General features: G+C 29.4%; 1 protein-coding gene across 1 annotated transcript in view; it reads right to left on the reverse strand.

Moving 5' to 3' along the window:
• Nucleotides 1–896: 896 nt before the first annotated feature.
• The window catches only part of LOC100212675 (sodium-independent sulfate anion transporter), a 73,425-nt gene continuing 53,873 nt past the window's right edge, over nt 897–20,448 (reverse strand). Inside the window, exon 4 of the mRNA XM_065814982.1 lies at nt 897–1,883. Within this exon, the coding sequence (XP_065671054.1) occupies nt 1,087–1,883 (797 nt within the window). The 3' untranslated portion in view covers nt 897–1,086. The remainder of the gene's footprint in view (nt 1,884–20,448) is intronic.

The raw sequence follows: 20,448 nt of genomic DNA on the forward strand, positions 1-20,448 counted from the left end.
TTTGACTAGAAAAAGAACAAGGAATATCAATGAAACCTTGAGCTTTTTGAAGATCTCTGTGTTTACGCTGTCGTGATTTAGCATGCTCTTTTTTTTTCAATTCTTGCTCTGGCGTTAATTGTTGGCGACGAATATTACTTCGTTCTTTTTCTATTTCTTTTAATTCGGTTTTCTCTCTTTCTCTATAATCTTTACAACCTTGTTTGTGCGATTTGGGCAATGTTTTAATATTTATATGTTTCCTGTATTTTTATGTAGAATATGTCAAAAAATGGCTACCAAATTTTAAACATCTTCCACATATGCATAAAAATAAATGACGAAGTGAAGATATTTTTTCTAGATTCCCTAATATCGTTAATTCAATTAAAAAAAAATCTTTTTCTAATATTCAGTTTAAATATTTTTGAAATATGACAAATTTATATGGAATGACCCTATAGTATTATTGATTGTAATTAATACTTTTATTAAAACATTTTTCCCAAAGTATCTTCTGATGGTTTTTTCAGTATATTAGTCTAAACAAAACTTTGTTTATAAAGGCGCCTAACGTTACTTTGTATTAACTCGTCAAGGTGACCTAACGTTTTTGTATATAGTGACCACACTATTTTAGCTCTTTGCATATAAAATATATTATTCTTAAAAAAAAAATTTAATTGAGTTTAGTGTTGCTGAAGAATATTGTTAGAAAAAGCAAAAACAAAAGTCACATCAGAGATTTGAAAAAAGGGAAAATGACGTTTTCTCTTTTTTTCTCGACGTGAAGTTATGAATAATAAACAGTTTATCAAAGTATTGATTATTTATATTCATTATTATTTTTTTTTCTCAATTTGTTCATTTTATTTGTTTTTTTTTATTCCATTTTAGTAAATTAAAAAAGTTTAGTATAGAATATTTCAATATTTATTTAAAAAAATTAAATTTTTCATTTACAATTTTGACAAGAGCATTTGATTGTTTTTACATTCGATATCTCCATGTACAAGTTAGTGATGCCGTCTAAAAATATCTGAATTTAAAATGCAAACTACACCGATGAAAATTATTACACAATCAATGATTACGCAGTCAGTTACATTACGAATCAGTTTTTAAATTTCTAGGATGCAAAATATTTTCAAATACAAAAGAAACTCCATTATCTATTGTGTTGTTTTCCTCCGCAATACTTCGAACTTGCTCAACATTTTCTCCGTCAGTTATTCTAGTTTTTTGATATTTTATATTTAATATTTCTACATTACTTTGACTTAAGCTATCGTTTTCTATAATTTGCAGCTCTTCTTTGTTCAATATACCTTCTATTGGAATTAAACCAGCATTAATAAACTTTTTCATTATGGAATCGCTAGAGAAGTTGATAAACTTAAGACTTACACCTTTTTTGGACAACTCTGCCATCATGAATTCAAAGTTTTTAAGTATTGTAAAATCAACCCGCACCATGGTCGACATATCTAAGTACAACGTTTTAATACCAGCACAACTATTGACCTCAGAATAAATTGTTTTATTCACAGCTCCCACTCCAGGATATGTTAGATTTTCCATTAATAAAAGTGTTAAAGATCTTCCCGTGTCATCTGTCTCGCTAAAATATTTTGGACGCGCCTCTCGGGAGAGCATTAATAGAATTGAAATCCCGGTTCCTGAAATTACTCCGTATTCTAGTTTGTAGAAACTCATGCCGAAAGCAGCCATAAAAGGTAACAAATCCCATTTGTACAATTTCCAAATGTCTTTTGTTAAACTCATTTCAACCATGGTTAAAACAGCCATCAGCATCATAGATCCTAGTGCAGCCGATGGAATGTAGTAAAATGCTGGCGTCATAAACTCTAGAGCAAGCAACGCGACAATTCCACAAATTACACCTAAAAAAACAGTTTTTTATTATTTTACTCTGTTTTCTAACTTGTATATTTAATTGTGTTATTTCTGAAAAGTATAAATAAATATTTATATATTATATATAAAAGTATATATGCATTAAAAAGTTCAAACATATATTTATAAATTAAAATCTAACGCACACCCGTTTAACTTGATTTTAAAGTTGTTACATGTACTTGTACCTTAAAATGTATGCGTATTTTAAAATGTTGGTAATTGAAATTCGGTCTTCTGTAATTTCTAATCGATTGCAGTTAGTTTTATATTTTACAAGGAAGTAACCGTGGCATAAGAAATATTCTATTTCAAGTACGAGGTATAAGAAGTATTCTTTGTCAAGTATGCTTTGACAACTGATTATATTGCGTATTTGTTATAAAAATTGAAACACATATTCTCACTTAAAACATAAAACTGATATTATTTAAATCCTATTGCCGTTCTAATTATGATCAAAAACAATAGACCAATATTTTAAGGTGCATACCCTACGCACGGTCTGTTGGGGTCTGGTACGGGTCTGTCGGGGTAACTTGGGTATAAAAAGTACCAACTAACAATATTTAAGTTATGCTACTTAATTTCCTTTAAAAAAAATGGAATCTACTTTTGTGCTTCTTAGCATTGTGACCTTCTAGAATAGTTTTGTATAAGATTGGGGGTCTTATAAGCTTAGTAGTTTCAAAATTCAAACGGTTAGTTATAATATACTCAAATCGCCCCATGGATGGGGTAATTAGAGTATAATAAATGTTTTTTTAAGTTAAACATGCTTTTAACAGCTGTTATACCCAATTTACCCAACTTAGGTTTATTGTAGGTACAGTAGAAACAAAAAATTAGATATGATGAAAAAATTGTATTGAAATTTTGCTTTATAATATTATTAATCATTAAAAAAATTTAAAAAACATTCCATTTAAATCAGGAACAGGAACTAAGATCTTTTCTTAGTCAAATATTTCTCCCACTTAATGTTAAGATCTAAAGACATCAGCCTTAGGACCGTTACGAAGAAAATTACAAAAAGAGTCCTAGCCAGCTTTAGGATAGTAGTAAGTCGTGTAATAATAGGGTGAGTCCTAAAAGAAAGTACGAGATGAAAGATTTAAAGAGTTCATTGCATGGTCAGAACCACCTAAGGGAGAAAAGAAGCTAGCATCAGAGACAAGTCCAAAATTAAGGAGGGAAGGTAAATGATTAGGGTTTTCAGAAAAATGAGTCATCAAGTTAACTTATTGAGTAAGAGATTGAGAAATGCAGAAGTTATAGGTTTTAGTGCCAACAGGATCAGTGGCGTTAGAGCCAAGCCATTCAGTGTGATGATAATTAGAAATTACATTTAAAATTGCAGTCTCGGGAAAAAGTAGAACAATAAGCAAAAAGGAGAAAGACGATAGAGTGAAGAGGTGCTAAGTGAAAGCATATAAAAGAATGATCAAAGGATTCGAATCTGATTTTACTACAAATAGGTGAGTTGATACTTATGTTAACCAAGCATGTGACTAATGAAGTCTTCGCGAATCTAAGGAGATCACCCATCAACCCATCAACACTGAGATCTGAAGAAGGAATAGCGAAATTTAAATTAGCCTCACTAAGAGCAAGCAAGTCTGATGAATTTTGAAATAGGTAAAATTAAACTGATGTAAGGTTGCTTTGCACACCACGAGTATTTGTAAAAGATATATTAAAACAGTTAGGTGGTAGGGATGGTTTTTTATGGCTAATATTTGGGGTTATTTTTGGCCTGATTTATGTTCAAAGAGAAATTGACTCATTCATAGATAGAAGCCCGGTTTCATAAGCAATGAGCTATGCAATTTTCTCTGTCCTGTTAAATAACCCTAAGTTGTAACATAGGGCTCCTTATCTGGCCTCAACAATGCGCATCAAAAATATTACCAGGGACACCATTTATGCGCAACATGATTTTATCTGATATTTTTTAGCTGTTGATGGAATCAGCCTCTCTGAGAGCTACCACAGAGTTCGGGAAATCTTACTAACTGTAGGTCTAAGAACCATTAAACTGAGTTTTAGAGCTGTACCCTCGTTAGGTGATAAAAGGAAGAGTTACATAGCCACTATCAAGAAGGCACAAGCAAAATTATATGAGAAGAGTCAAGAAGATACAGCATTTATCATCCTAGGTAGGAAACAATGTAACACAGGTTTATATCTACGCCTGACAGATGAAGAAGGGTTCGAGGTTGGTTAGCAGAATTATTAAGCCTACCCCTAAAGTCTTTACCTAGGAGGTCTCTTACAAGACAGTGACTGCATTCCTGCAAACAGTAGCTTAAAAAATTGGGCATGATATTTTGGAAATGCATTAGGAAAAATAATACACCCCAAAAATACTAAACATAAGGGTTAGCGTAGGTTTTATAGTTGGAGTTTTTTAGGAAACGATATAACACAGATCTACATCTACGGCAGCCTAATAGATAAAGAAGGGGTTCGAGTCTGGTTAGCATAATTTTTGTGCTCACCCATAAAGTCTTTGTCTAGGAGGCCTCCTACAAGACAGTAGCTGGATGCAGTTAACAACTGCACAAGATGAGTATTTTTATTGAGATATGACCTCTATTTTTATTTTTTGCATACAAAACTATTGCATTCTCTTCATCTTTTGTCAAAATTAAAAGTTGGCTTTTCTTTTCACCAGTTTTCATTTAAAATACAATTTATATTTCTAGAATAAAAATTGTATCCACCTTGTTTAAACGTTATTTAGCCTTGACAGTTGTTTTTTTACTATAATCTACAGCATATAATAAGTTATTTTCATTCATTTATATTTTGTTTTTGTCAGAAGCAGCTTGATATTTTGTGTTGGGTATTTACCTTAAACTGAACCTTGGTCTCATTTAATTATACTTTAAGTCAAAAAACAAGATAAATAAGCATTTTGAATAACATAAAATATAACTTTTAAATTCCTTAAAAGTTCTGACCTGCATTATAAAATACAGCTGAATTTCTGAAAGTCATTTTTGCAATCTATTTACATAAATTTATCATAAAAAAAATTAAAAGATTATGACACAAAATTTCAACATAAATAAAAAGTTGTTTCAAAATTATTGCACATAACAAATCTACATTTTAAGGTTCACATGGTAAAATAGACTTTATTTTGCGGAGCTGTTTTTGATTTATTAAGGAGTGTAAGTTTAACAACGGCCCCCAGGAAATTTAAATGATTATTATGGATATTAAATTTCTGAACATGAGCTTTCAGCTATTATTACAAAAATTATTCTGATAGAAATAAGAACATTCCTTAGTTGTTTTGGAATTTAGTATTAATATCAAATACTTGAAGTTTCCATCATTTTAAAATAAAAACTGATATGGCATTACACAAATATGCAATCAAAAACAAACAAGCATATTACTTCAAATGTAAAATATGTAATAATCAAAGAACTTAAACGTATCTAATTACCGTAATAAAAAACTTAATCAATTACTTAACTACATGTAGTATGTGTATACACACTTAACTTCTCAGTTAATTAATAAGACAGTTTTTAGAATAAAAACTTATTAATGATTGTTTTAAGAGCGATTTTTTGAATCAGGCAGTCGTTTGAAGTAAACCCCTCCACATTGCTTGAATTTTTTATATATTGCTCAGAATATAAAGAAAACTTAGCAGGAAAAATAAAATTCTAGAAATGTTTCGTCGGATTCCAGAAAACCTCGGGTCTAGGAAAAAATCCCCCCGGAAAATGTTCCTCCGAAAAAATACCCCCGGATAATATCCCCCGCAAAAAATAAACTAAAAAAAAATAATAATATTGCTTAAATAATATTAATTAATTAAATAATACTGTTTTAAATTGACAGATTGCCTGCCCAAACCAAAACTCTCGGTAAATGTAGGGGCACTCCTTGCATGTTCTACCAATTTGTCAGTCGATGTTTGCACACTCCTTGCATGTTCTATCTATTTGTCAGTCGATTTATGAAAAATGAAGGATTAAGGTTCTGTTTGTATTATATTATACTTATATTTATCAATCATCCAATGTATATAATACAAGGTAAATTATTATAAAGTCCTATTTTTGAAAAGAAATATTATCTAAAGTTTATCTTCGAAAATTTACTTCAAAAATATCTTTGAAAATTTTCCTTTGTTCCAATGAGTTCCAGAACTCAATTGCATTACTTAACCTTTGTAGATCTTTTTTAAGAATTATATTGAGAGAAAATATAAAAGAAATATATTTTTTAAGAATTATCTTTTTTAAGAATATATAATTTTTAAGAATTATAACACTATTGTGTTATAATTCTTAAAAATTATATATTCTTAAAAAAGATTATTCTTAAAAAAATTATATATTCTTAAAAAAGTCTTAACTTTTTTGTTTGTTTTGCATTAAGTTCTCTAGATTTAGTTCATTTCGATTGCATAAATTTATGACATCATCTAAAAAAGAGTACTCAGCGGCTTGGTTTTTGAACTGCGAAATTGCCAAAGGATGTTTTATTGCCCAATATGCGAATAAATAAGTTTAACTTGTTTTGCTGTACGATTGTTGATCTCGGATGTAAAACAAAAATTGAATATAATTTTTGCTGTGTTTAGAAACACAGCAAAAATTATATTCATTTGAAGAGTGACTTAAGTGCATTTTTTCCTACTATATCAAGCTTTTGAATTAATACGTCTTTATAATCGCAAAGTTCAAGACCATACGTGAGTACCGGAACCGCCAACGTTTTATATAGCTGGTCAATAGAGTTTGGATAAGCAAAGGGGATTCCAGGCTGAATAAGAGTTTGAATTATTGCCCTGAATTTTGATATTCTACAATTAATATTTGAACGATCAAGCGAGGCAAAAGAAGAGCTTTTAGTATCCCATATGTCCCATATATATCACGCAAAAACGTTTGACGTGAACGGACATGCTTTTGTAAACTAAATTAAAAATGACTAAATTTACCTTTTCTCAAATTAAAGACCTATTAGATATTCATGAGAATACTTTATTGAAAAGATTTATCGAGAAGTTTTATAAAATGGAAATTAAACTATTAAATCTTCAAGAAGAAGATACAAAACTAAATAAAGAAGCTAGTGAACTTAGGAAATCGGTGGAGTTACTTAGCGAGAAATATGAATCAACTGTCCAAGAACTTTCTGAAATAAAAAGAAAGCCAAACTCAACATCAAATTAAATATGTTGCAACAATTGTTGTTGTCAAAGACAAATTAGCTGAGTTGGAAGACAGGAGCAGAAGAAATAACTTTAGATTTACGGGAATTAAAGAAGACGAAAATGAAACATGGGAATAGAGCGAGGAAAAGATTCAAAATGTTTAAAGATAAAACTTGGGTTTAAAGGTAATTTTAAATTGAACGGGCGCACAGGAAGGGGTAAAAAAGCAGCGATGGAAAAAAGTACAACAGAAACATAATAGTTAAATTTTTAAACTACAAAGACAAAAAAACTGCGTTGGATAACTATGTTCAGTTAAAATTGTGGAGCAATCAATTTTACGTAAACGAAGACTACAGCGAAAGAACTTTGGAATTGCAAAAACAGTTATTTAAAGAAGTAAAAGATTTGAGAGCCAAAGGCAAAGAAGCTAAAGTTGTATATAATAAACTTGTAACGCGCGACTTTTAAGAAATTCTTTTATCTCAGAGTTATTGATTTTATCTTTATTACTTTTTTTAATTTTTATTGTTTTTAAATACTAAAATGGGTTCAGATTACTCTAAGAAATTTGATATTTTTCAGTTCATTGATTTTGTACTTAACAAAAAGTCTGATCTGGATCAAAGTTTTTTAAGTGAAACGGTGGTGGTTTAGTTATTTATGTAAAAGAAAACCTTCGATATTATATTAGGCATGAGTATTTCTGACGTCAATAAAGAGGTTTTAATGATTGAAATATTGAACAATAAAACTAAAAACTTTGTGATTAGCTGTTGTTATCGTCCACCTACTGGTGAAATTAAAACTTTTAGTACATTTTTACATGCAACGACGAAAACAAACAAAAGCAACCACGAAAAGAAATTCTTTTGCATGTTAGGTTGTCTGAATTTAAATTGCTTTGAGTATCACGTCAAAAAAGACATAAATTAGGCCATTATAAAACACAAGTTTTATAATGGCCTATTTGAAATTGAGCAGTTCCTCTAATAAACAAACTAACTAGAATTACTCAAACAACAACTTCATTAATTGAGAACATTATAACCAACAATATTTTTAATAATTCGCTTAAGGTGGGCGTTAACCAAAAAATAAAAAAACCTATTTTTCTGCAAGAATTAAACGTTAAACAATTAAGGCCTTTTAATTATGTATCAGGAGTGTAAAAGAACTCTATGGTGAATAATTTAAATAAAAATTATCAAAAATTGTATAGTATTTGGGTAATGTTGTCATGGAAACCAAAACAATAAAAAGGCTTTGAGAAAGGTTATCTTAATAAAAAACAAAAAATTTTCAAAATCTTTTTAAACAAGAATGACAACCACATAAAAATTATGGATTTAAACGAGAGATTTTTTTTATGACAACAGTTGCTATGGTAACATAAAAAACTGTTTTCATGGTTACGAGACCCAGGAGTCAAGAAAATTTCAAATGCTTTGCTCAAACCAATATAATTTGCGCCTAAAATATTTTGATAAAGTTTTAACATGTTCTGAAAAAAATAAATAAAGATATCATTTCTTAAAGGTAAATTTCAGAAACAGAGAAATTTAGCAAACTTTAAATATTGATTTTATGCTTTAAAAAAAAAGTTAATCAGAGTCAATGAAAGTTACACATAAAATTGACATTTGAACAATAATGATCATTTTTTAATCCAACGGGTCAGTTTTTGAAATTTGTTATTTAACAACTTTCATTTAGATTGGAATCATCTACAAATGTAATTGAAACTTTCTAATAATTTCTATTTTTTTTTAATAATAACACCATCTGGCTCTGGATAAATGGATAAATCCACCTTAAAAGTATGAGGGTTTTGTATCAAACTTTCTTTTTCGATTTTTTCGTAATAGTTGGCGACAATTAAATGAACTATTTCTGGATTTTAAAACAAATTTTTTTAAACGAAGAAAGTTTTTTTTCTAAAACCTGCATTTGTGTTAGCTCCAACTTGACTAACCCCCATTGATGTAAGTATACTACTTAATCCTGCTGCTCCAGAATTTCATTGAATAACAGCTAAGGTAGCACCAACAGTCAATTTTATTTTTCCACAAAATATACGTTTTGGACATATGCTCCTAAGAACTGAATTCAAAGCTTCATTTTGATTTTGTATCATTCCTTTCAAACAAAAAGTTTGAAATTATATATTGCCCAAATGACATTTTGCATATTTATAATGCTATTTAAATTATTTCGAATAGCTGCCCTATAGTAATTTTGAAATCGATCAATAACATCCTTTGTAAGGCGACCACGACCACCAACAGTAAAACTGTCACCAAGCTTTTGCGCTTTTTTATCCTTCTTATAATTTCTTAGATTTGTTCCCATTCTTTTTTGAATGCGTCTAACACAATCCTCTTTAACAGCTATGTAATCTGGTTACTTTTTTAACATAGCATCACAAAAAACAGCAAAAGATGATGAATCATCATCACCAACATAAGTAGTTTACTTCAAATTGTGTAATGAAAAAGGGATCGAGAAAAAATTTTAACTGCACTGTCTTTTTCCATGAATTCTTCTGATGTGGTGTGGTTTATAATGCGGTTTAGTTAATGAGTTTTATATCACATTTCATATCTTTCACTGTTCTTGTTCCATATATTTCTTGCGTTGCATTCAAAACAGTATTATATTTTTATCTGATAGTCCAGATCAGAGGGACTTGGAAACCCTAAATCATGAGCTTTTTGTCTGGTTACAATGTTCTGACTTTCAGCTTGGAGAAGAGAACAGTTTGTATTGATTTTAATTTTAGATTTTGTTACTTTGACAGGAGAAGCAGTATTGGATTGCTTTGTTATACTATGATAATCATCACCACATGTCTGACTTTTATGACCTGCAAACACACTTGGTCTTTTCTTTTTATAAGAAGATCTCTGCTTAGTTCCTGGCATTTTTTTATTTAATATAAAATAAACTTTTAAACTGCTAAAATAGAAAATAAATATAATGATATATTTATAAAATATACAATTTTAACAAAAATTACTGTTACATACAAATAACAACTGTAATTTAAGTTGACAAAAGGTGCTGATTTAACGCTTGTAAAGTTACACCAAATTTACACTAAACTATAAGGCTTGATTTTCATTTGAACTTTGAATTTGAAGCATTTAATTTGGATGCAAAATACTTTTAGACTTTTAATTTGGGTCCATAATGTTCTATTATAATGTTAATATGATGGTTGCTACGGGCGTTGCTAAGATAAATAAATTGACATAGGTCTAAAAAATTAAAATTTTTTTTTGAAAAAAATGTATTCAAAATATATTAAAGTATATATTTTTTAAAAGTACGGAAATTATTTTTTAAAAACATGAAAAAAATTTCATATTTTTCAAAAGTTTTGGTTAACACCCACCTTAAAAAAGGCATAATTAAAAATCTGACATATCTAATCATTTCCCGATTTTCTTTGCAATAGATATTTATGCGAAAATTTTATTTAATGAAAAAATATCATTTAAAAAAGAAACTTTTCATAATAAAAACCTTGAGTCTTTTAAATATCTTCAATTAATTGGGACATTATTAACTTTTCTGAAGACAATTTATCATACAAATCTTTTTTTAAAATTTTTTATGAAATTTATGACATCAATTTTCCCAAAGTAGAAGTAAATTACAAACATAAAAAAATCAGGGAGTTTTTCATGATTGATTGGAAGAAAATCGAATCGGGATAAAAGAGAAACGACATTCCAATACCACGATAGCTATAACCAGTAAATAGCGCCAATATGGCTATAACGAACTAAATAACAATTATATGGCGACTATTTTAACAATAGTGTTTACTAAATGTTTTTTGTTATTTAAACGAAATTATTGCATAAATGGAGTTTTGTTGTTGTTGTTGTTTTTCAGATACAAAAATATAGAATTGATATAATTAATGTAAAAACAGTTGAGATCTTAAAAATATAAGTCATAATACATATACGGTATTACTTGTGATCGCCATCGGATCATAATTGGAAGCAGAGGGTAGTTTTTTCAACGCGGAATAATGGTAAAAAGAAAAAACCAAAAATCAAATAACCAAATGGAAGATCAGTTAACCGTTCAAAATAAAGTATCTGAATTGAACATGAAGAAAATAATTCTAAAGTCTTCGTTTACGCGAACTAAATATCAAATTTAGTTCGCGTAAACGAAGACGTTAGAATTATTTTATCACAACACATCATGAGCTGCATATCTCGGAACGGTGATATGCAGCTCATGATGTGTTTTAGCTAATATCATAGAACGGTGCCAGTTATTCTTCGTAATGGAAATAAAAAAGTTGTGGTAAACGCATTGCTTGACGATGGAAGTACCGAGACGTATTTGAACTTTGATAAACTGGCTGAGTTGTCACTGGCAGGTAAAACCAAAAAGATAACTGTAAACATGATAAATGAAAAAAATTGATTCTTCCAAAACGATGCTGGTGGAATTTCAGTTGGAATTGTTAAATGGAGAAACAAAAGTTACAGTGGAAGTTTTTACAGTTAATAATGTAACTGGAAACTTAAAAGCAGTTAATTGGGCAAATTTGTCGAAAAGTTGGAAACATCTAAGAAAAATCGAATTCCCAAATATTGGAACACAACCAAAAATTGACATTCTAATTGGTGTGGATTATGGTGAGCTGCACTGTTCAAAAGAGAAGCAAAAGGAGGATTTAATGAACTAGTGGCTCGACTCAAACCGCTTGGATGGACATGTATTAGCGGTACTATTGGATCTCTTCAAACCCAATTTACGAAAATAACATCTAGTACAAAGAAAATAGAAGATACAAACAACACCATTAAAAAGTTATGGGAAATTGAAGGCGACGATGAGATGTAATTTAGAAAAACAATAACAAGCCCAGAAGACTCTACCACCCTTAATATAGTAACTAATTCGCTAAGAACAGAGAACGGAAGATATGAGCTAAAATTACCATGGAAAGATAATAGACAGCTGGAAAATAATATACAATGGCGTTAAATAGACTACAAAACACGGAAAAATGCCTGATGAAAAACAAAAGTCTTGGAGAAGAGTACTATTAGAGAATAATATTATCAAGCTGTATCAAGAGAAAGGACACTTGGAGAAAATCAATATAAAGAATATTGGAGATGGTTGGTACTTACCACATTTTGCAATTCTTCGTCCTGATAAATCAACTACAAAATATGAATTGTGTTTGATGGGTCTGCAAAATATAATGGTAAATCAATTAATGATGTTATTTATTAAGGTCCAAAACCTCAACAAGACCTTGTTACAGTTTTGCTAAGGTTTCGAAAATACCCAGTGGCTTTAGCTTGTGATATAGCAGAAATGTGTTTAAAACTTGGAATACATAAAGATGACCAAAGGTATCAACGAATTTTATGGAGAAACCTGGATCCATGTACCGAATCTAAGGTGTTTCAGTTTATTCGACTGGTATTCGGAATTAATTCAGTGCCTTTCATAGCTCAATTTGTAACGCAAGAACACGCAAGAATGTATGCACAAAAATTTCCTTTGGCTTCTAAACTGCTTCTTTTCGTTACGTCAGCTGTCTCATCTTGAAGCAACTGACGTAAACGAAACAATAACTTCTGTATTTAATGAAAAAGTAGGAATTCAATTATACAAGGAACTCACGTTACTATGGGGTTCAGCAGGAGTGTTTGCACAAAAGTGGCTTTCAAACTCAGTCGAAGTTCTTAAGATAACACCAGAAAATGATTGTTTTTATAAATGCGTCTTGTAAAGCTTGTAAAGTTCTGTTGCTTATCAACAATGTTTATATGACACAGGAGAAGTGACCTGTTTTATCATAATGTCAAAATCCCGAGTAACTTTATTGCAATCTATTAATATACCATGACTTGAGTTACTTGGACCTGTCCTCGTTTTACGACTTGCAGAGAAGATTGCCAAAGCGTTAAAACTGGAAACTAAGGACGGAGCTATATGGCGTGATAGTCTTAATGTTTTATGGTGGATAAAAAATCAAAGTCGAAAGTTGAAACCATTTGTTGCCAAACGCGTTGGTTTCATTCAATCAAAAACTGAACTAAAACAATGGAGATACATACCAACAAAAACTAATATAGTTGATTTACAAAGAGAAACAATGACCAAGTTTCCTTAATTCTTTAGATGAAAAATGGCCACAGAATCACATTGAAGTCACACAAGAGGCCAGAGCCGTGGCTAGGCTCCCCCACACCTGGGGGGGCCTAGCATTTTTAGGGGCCCTTTTTGTAATTTGAAATTATTTTTTTTGTATTATTTATATATATATATATATATATATATATATATATATATATATATATATATATATATATATATATATATATATATATATATATATATATATATATATAGTTACTGTTACTATTAATAAAAAAACATGGCCTTTTAAACACAATATTACCAAAATTTATCAAGCGTAAAAAAAGCAATAATATTTTTCATGTAGAAAAAAAATAAAAAAAATGTTCAACTCCCGAGGTCCAATTTTTATGAAAAACGCGAGCTTTATAAAAATCTGTCAAACCGTTAAAGAGAAACCATTAAGCAGCAGTCAATCGTGCGAAGAAATACATTTCTCTAATTCGCATATTTTACTAGGTGCGAATATATTATTATTTGTATTTAGATTACATATTTCAATGTTTATTTATTTATAAATTATAAATAGTTTTTTATTTTTGGCGGTTCACAATTTATCTTGGTAATAATTTATTTTATTACTATGCTATATGTTATTACTTTTGCTTTAATACTATGAAATAAAGTCTATTATTTGTTTCAATTAAATCATATGCATTGTTTTTAAAGAAACAAATGTATAGCATTGGAAAACTGTTACGCTTTGCATTGTTTATTTTAAAGTTCAAATGGTTATTAGTCCATTAGTATTGAACTGATTTTTTTGTTATTATTATTATTATTGTTATTATTATTATTATTATTGTTATTATTATTATTATTATTATTATTATTATGCGTTGTTAGTTTTTTATATATATAAAAAAAACAAACAATGAAGGTTTCCAAAAATTTATAATTATATTTCGATAGTATATCACGATATAATTATTGGCATGAAAAAAGTGAAAAGTGGTGCCACTAAGAGAAGAGAAAAAGTTGCAGCCAAGGAGGAAATCGCTAATCTCCCCAAGCTAACACATTTTTTGAAACCATTAGTTCAGACTAGAAGTGTTTCGATACCAACAGAAACTACAAATAGTTCTGATTGTCATTATTTGAATACTAGAGTAGAGTTAGATAGGTTGATATGCGAGTCTACGTCAAATGCCATAACAATTCCGCCTATTTTTCTCAGTGATGATCCTTCTGAGTGGCCAGATAATGTTTCTGACGCACAGAGGTGTGACATTGTTAAACGTTTCAAAAAGATCAAAATTGGTTTTCCATACAATTTAGAAAGAAGACGATTTTCACTGAACTATTATAACCGGAAGATGAAGAATGGAGAAATCTTTGAACGCACATGGCTCATATATTCTTTGAACAGCAATAAAGTGTTATGTTTTTGTTGCAAACTTTTTGGGATAACTTCTTTACCATTCCGGCAAGGAATGAACACTTGGGAAGGCTTGTCAAAAAACTTAAAGAACCCGAAACATGCTGTGCACATTTCAAGTGCTTTGAACAATGAATGACTTTACGAAAAGGTTAACTGATATTTTCTTTAATTTATTGCTTTGTTACTTTTTTTTTCTTAATTAATTTCTTTTTCCTCAATTTTGGTAAAGCAGGCATTGCAAATCAAGCTACCATAGACAAGAAACAACAAAAGTTGCTTCATAAAGAGCGGATATTTTGGAGGGCTGTGTTAGAAAGGATACTAGACATTACCTTATTTCTTTCTGCAAGAAATCTTGCATTCCGTGGTTCAGAGACACAGCCATTGGTTCAAAGAGCAATTGAAACGTTCTTGGGGTGTTTGAATTACTGGCTAAGTATGATACCGTTCTCAATGAGCTTATGCAAAGAATTCAGGACAAAGAAACCAAGGAGCACTACTTGAGCAATGACACACAGAACGAGTTGATTAGACTTTTAGCCACGGAGATTGAATCCAAAAACCTTTCTAAGGTAAAAAAGGCAAAATACTATTCTATTATTTTTGATTGTACGCCAGACGTTTCGCACAAAGAACAAATGAGCATTATTCTGCGATCAATAATATGTACTCCTGGAGTAGGTATCGACATTTCCGAAAATTTCTTTGAATATCTAACAGTAAATGATACCACTGGAAAAGGGCTTTTCAATGCATTTTTAAATCAGGCAAAAAATTGGGATCTAAATATTTTAGACTGTCGATGTCAATCTTACGATAATGGTGCTAATATGAAAGTAAAAATAAAAGGTGTTCAAGCAAGGTTTCTGGAAATGAATCCTAAGGCCTTATATGTTCCATGTGCTAACCATTAACTCAATCTTGTTTTTGTTGATGATGCACTATCATCCATCAAGGTGTTCTTTTAAGGTTATACACGCTCTTTTCATTGTCTCCTCCTCGATGGGAAATTTTAAAATCATGCGTGGCAATTTCAGTCGAGCCACAATCAGATACCAGATGGGAAAGTAGAATAAACTGTGTTAAACCACTTCGCTTCTATTTAAAAGAAATCTTAGAGGCATTTGAAAAATTGAAAGAACATGCCTTGTTCTTTCAATTTTTCAAATTGAAAAAACAAGGCATGCCTTGTTCTTTCAAATTTTTCAAAAAAAAGAGATGGGGCAACAGCCACAGAAGTACGATCGCTGACAGAATATATTAGAACATGGTCTTTCTTATTATCAATCATTATTTGGTATGACGTTTTATTTCAAATTAACAAATCAAGTAAGCTGCTTAAGTCTTCTGCAACCTCTCTCGACATATTAGCTAGTGAAATAAATGCAACAAAAGCGTTTCTTTATGAGTATCGCGAAAATGGATTTTCTGACGCACGTGTTAAGGCATCAGAAATCGCAGAAGTATTGGGCATTGAAAAGGTTGAAAAAAAATCGATTTATTCATATGAGTGTGCTTATCACACTTGGCAACCTGAACATCAGTATAAAGCAGATTTCTTTTTGCCACTAATTGATATGTCAATTGCATCAGTAAAAGAGTGTTTTGAACAGATCAGCATTGTCACAAAGCTTTATGACTTTCTTTACCGATCTGAGAGTCTTATCAAAGCTTGTAATGAAAATTCTCTGTCTGCTTATTGCAAAAATTTGCAAATAAAGCTTGCTGATATAGATTCTGAGGATTTAGAATCGGAGTTAAAACGTTTTTTGTCATAGTTATAAAGGAGGAAAAAAATGCTCTCCTAAAATCTGCATATGACTTCCTAAACTACATCTACAAAGAAGAGCTGCAAGAAACTTATCCCAATCTAGTTATTGCGTTACGAATCATTCTTACTTTACCAGTTACTGTTGCAAGTGCAGAACGGTGCTTCAGCAAGTTAAAACTAATTAAAACATTTCATAGGTTAGTATAAATAATCTTGCTTCATTATACATAAATACGTGTAGCTTTATTTCTTTGTATTTTTAAATAGATCAACAATGGTTGATGAACGTTTGTCTTCCTTAGCAATGCTGTCTATTGAGAACGAGGTTGCAAGAACATTAAGTTATGAAGGCATAATAAATGAGTTTGCAAGCATGAAAACACGTCGCAAACCCTTTTTTTGATGGTTTGCGACATACTTCTATCATCTGCGTAATATATTTACAGAAGTTAAAGAAACTCTTCACTAGTAACTCTATATCAATTTAACAATTATAAAATATATCTAATTGAATTTAAGCGTTAATTTGATTGCATTTAGTCTTATGAACGACGACGTTAAAATATGTCAGATATCCAGCTGTTTTGAAGTAATCTGTAAAGTTTATCCACTTTTTTAGAAAAAAAAAAAAAAATTGGGGCCGTAATGGCTAGTTTTTTTTTTTTTTTGGGGGGGGGGGGCAAATCCACAAGCCACGGCACTGCAGGAGGCATCAATTGAAGTAAAGAAAAATCTAGTAATTTTAAATTTTGCATTATCCACAAAATCTATAAGAAATAAGTTCTAATGTTGGAAAAGACTTGTCAGGATAAACGTATTAATCCATCGGTTTTTAGGAAAATATCAATTTGAAACAGACTTTCGAAAACAGGATAATACAACAGCTGATCAAGCACGACAAAAAAGCTTTAAAGAAGAATGTAACAATATTAAAAGAAAGCTTTAAAGAAGAATATAACAACATTAAAGAAAACTTTAAAGAAGAATGTAAAAACATTAAAAAAAGAAAATCGATATCGATATCTAGCAAAATCGTTTCTTTAAATCCACAAATTGATCAAGACGGATTATTGCGATCTTGTAGTCAATTGCAAAATACATATTTCTTATCCTACGATGTTAAGCATCCAATCATTTGCCGAGAGGACATACAATAGTGTGATTGATAAACATTACCATGACGAAGCCAATCATGTGATGGGAACAAATCAGCTATAAACAAAACTATTAAAACGATATTGAAAGATACGACAAAAGAGATACTTATATTTGTGTACCTGTTTACTATCACAAGCAATACATCTTGAGATGGCTTATAATCTAGATACAAATTCATTCCTCAATGTCTTTTATCGAATGGTGAACAGAAAAGGGTTACCATTGGAAGTTTTAACGGACAATGAAACAAATTTTGTTGGAGGATGACGAGAACTAAAAGAAATTGTCAACGGCTTAGATAAGGATACAATTACTAACTTTACAGCTAATAAGGAATCAAGTGGTACTTTAATGCTTGGCTAGGGCCTCATCTTGGCGGGTATTTGAAATAATGGTCAAGGCTGTAAAACGCGCAGTGACTGGGAAACTCAAAAGAGCTAATTTCACAGATGAAGAACGAGCTAATATCACGTATCAGAGTGCCGATATAAAAGACTATATTCCATTAACTCTAAATCATTTTTTGATTGGGCAAGTTGGAGGACAATTCGCACCTGACTCAGTTTAATCTAAAGGCTAAAGAGTTGGGAAAGTTAAAATTGGCGAAAAAGAATTTATACGAGCAATTACTAGATTGTGTCTTCTTGAGTTTGACAATTAAGAATGTTAAATAGACTGGAGTCTATCAAAGAGGACGACAATGATCGGAAGAAAATCGAATCAGCATAAAAGAAATATAAACACTCCAATACCACAATAGCTATAACCAGTAAATAGCGCCAATATGGCAATAACGAACTAAATAACAGTTATTTGGCGACTATTTAAACAATAGTGTTTACTAAATGTTTTTTGTTATTGAGCGAAATTTTTGTATAAATAGAGTTTTGTTGTTGTTGTTTTTCAGATACAAAAATATAGAAAATTGAATTGATATAGTTAATGTAAAAACGGTTGAGATCTTAAAAATAAAAGTTCCCAGCAAACATGTCAGCGTTGAATCAACGTTGAAAACCGGTCGCAGCGTAGAAAAAGCGTTACAGTCACAAAAACAACGCGCTTTCAACGTTGAATCAATATTTGTTATTGTATACTAAATCGCGGTAAATTGAAACGTTGAATAAGCGTTGAAATTGTAACGTAATTTATCTTCTCAAAAAAAGACGTTTATTCAACGTGGAATCAACTTACGCAAAAAGCCATTTTAAAGACGATTCAAAATCTATGCTTCATCAACGTTTAAAATAAACCGCTTTTCAACGTCACATTTTCAACGTTGAATTAGCGTATAAATATCAACTTATATTATCTTCTCAAAAAATCGCGTTTATTCAACGTTGAATAAAAAAAGTACGCAAATAATCACTGTAAAAACGTCGCAAAGTTGAAGGTTTATCAACGTTAGACATTAGGTGCTTTTTCAACGTATTTAAGCTATTTATGAAACAACGCTTATTCAACGTTACATATACCAACGTTGAAAATGTGGTTGTTAAAAAACGTTGAAAAAGTGTTATTTTGCCAACGTTAATTAAACGTTGTTTTGACAACGTTGAGGAAGTGACACATTGAAAATTATTGTCTCATTAACTAGCCATTACAAAAATAATTTGCCGTAAAGAAAAGGCAATGAAATCTTAATAGAATGCATGCAGATGGTATAAAAAAATATTTTGATAAAGTTATGTTTTATAACTTCTTTTTATTGCGGCTAATTTAAAACTTTTAGATTTTGCATCAAATTGTATATAATATACATAAATCTCAGAGTATATTCGGTTTTTTCAGGTTATTTTTGTCGATGATTTATTTATTTTAAAATGACGATTTTAATAAATTGCAAAGTTGTATTAAATATGTTATTTCTAAGTTAAAAATAGCACTTAATTTTAATAAGATTCAGACGTTTTAAGTAATATCAAAATTAATAAAACATAATAAGTCAGACTAAATTTAGTCTGTTAACAGACTAATTTTTTTTATTTATTTAAAAAACTTTAAACACCTTACCCTAATTATCAAGCAAATACTTCAGTATAAAATAATGAAAGTATGCACTATTTTATATAAAAACACGTTTGGATAAGAAACTTTATTTCCATTTTTTTGAAAAACTTCTAATTTTAATAGGAAAAGTATTAAGTCCTAATTATAGAGTTAGTGCTGTATATTTAATTCTAACATTTATTCTTTATCATATATTTTTATTTATTTTAATAATATGTATTTATGCATATATATATATATATATACATATGGGTAAAGTTTTGAATATATATAAAAGAAATATATACATATTTATATGTATATATAATGTTTATATTTCTAGTCCTAATTTTAGAGTTGGTGTTGTATATATAATTCTAACATTATTTATCACATACCTTTGATATGTATTTTTATTTATTTTAATATTATGTATTAATGCATGTAATTATGAATATATATATATATATATATATATATATATATATATATATATATATATATATATATATATATATATATATATATATATATATATATGTATATATATATATATATATATATATATATATATATATATATATATATATATACATATATGTATATATATATATATATATATATATATATATATATACATATATGTATATATATATATATATATATATATATATATATATATATACATATATAGTATATATATATATATATATATATATATATATATACATATATGTATATATATATATATATATATATATATATATATATATATATACTATATATGTATATATATATATAATATAAACATATATGTATATATAAATATATATATATATATATAAATATATAATTATATATATTTATATATATATGTAA

The sequence above is a fragment of the Hydra vulgaris genome, chromosome 13, assembly GCF_038396675.1.
Source record: "Hydra vulgaris chromosome 13, alternate assembly HydraT2T_AEP".
Lineage (NCBI taxonomy): Eukaryota > Metazoa > Cnidaria > Hydrozoa > Anthoathecata > Hydridae > Hydra > Hydra vulgaris.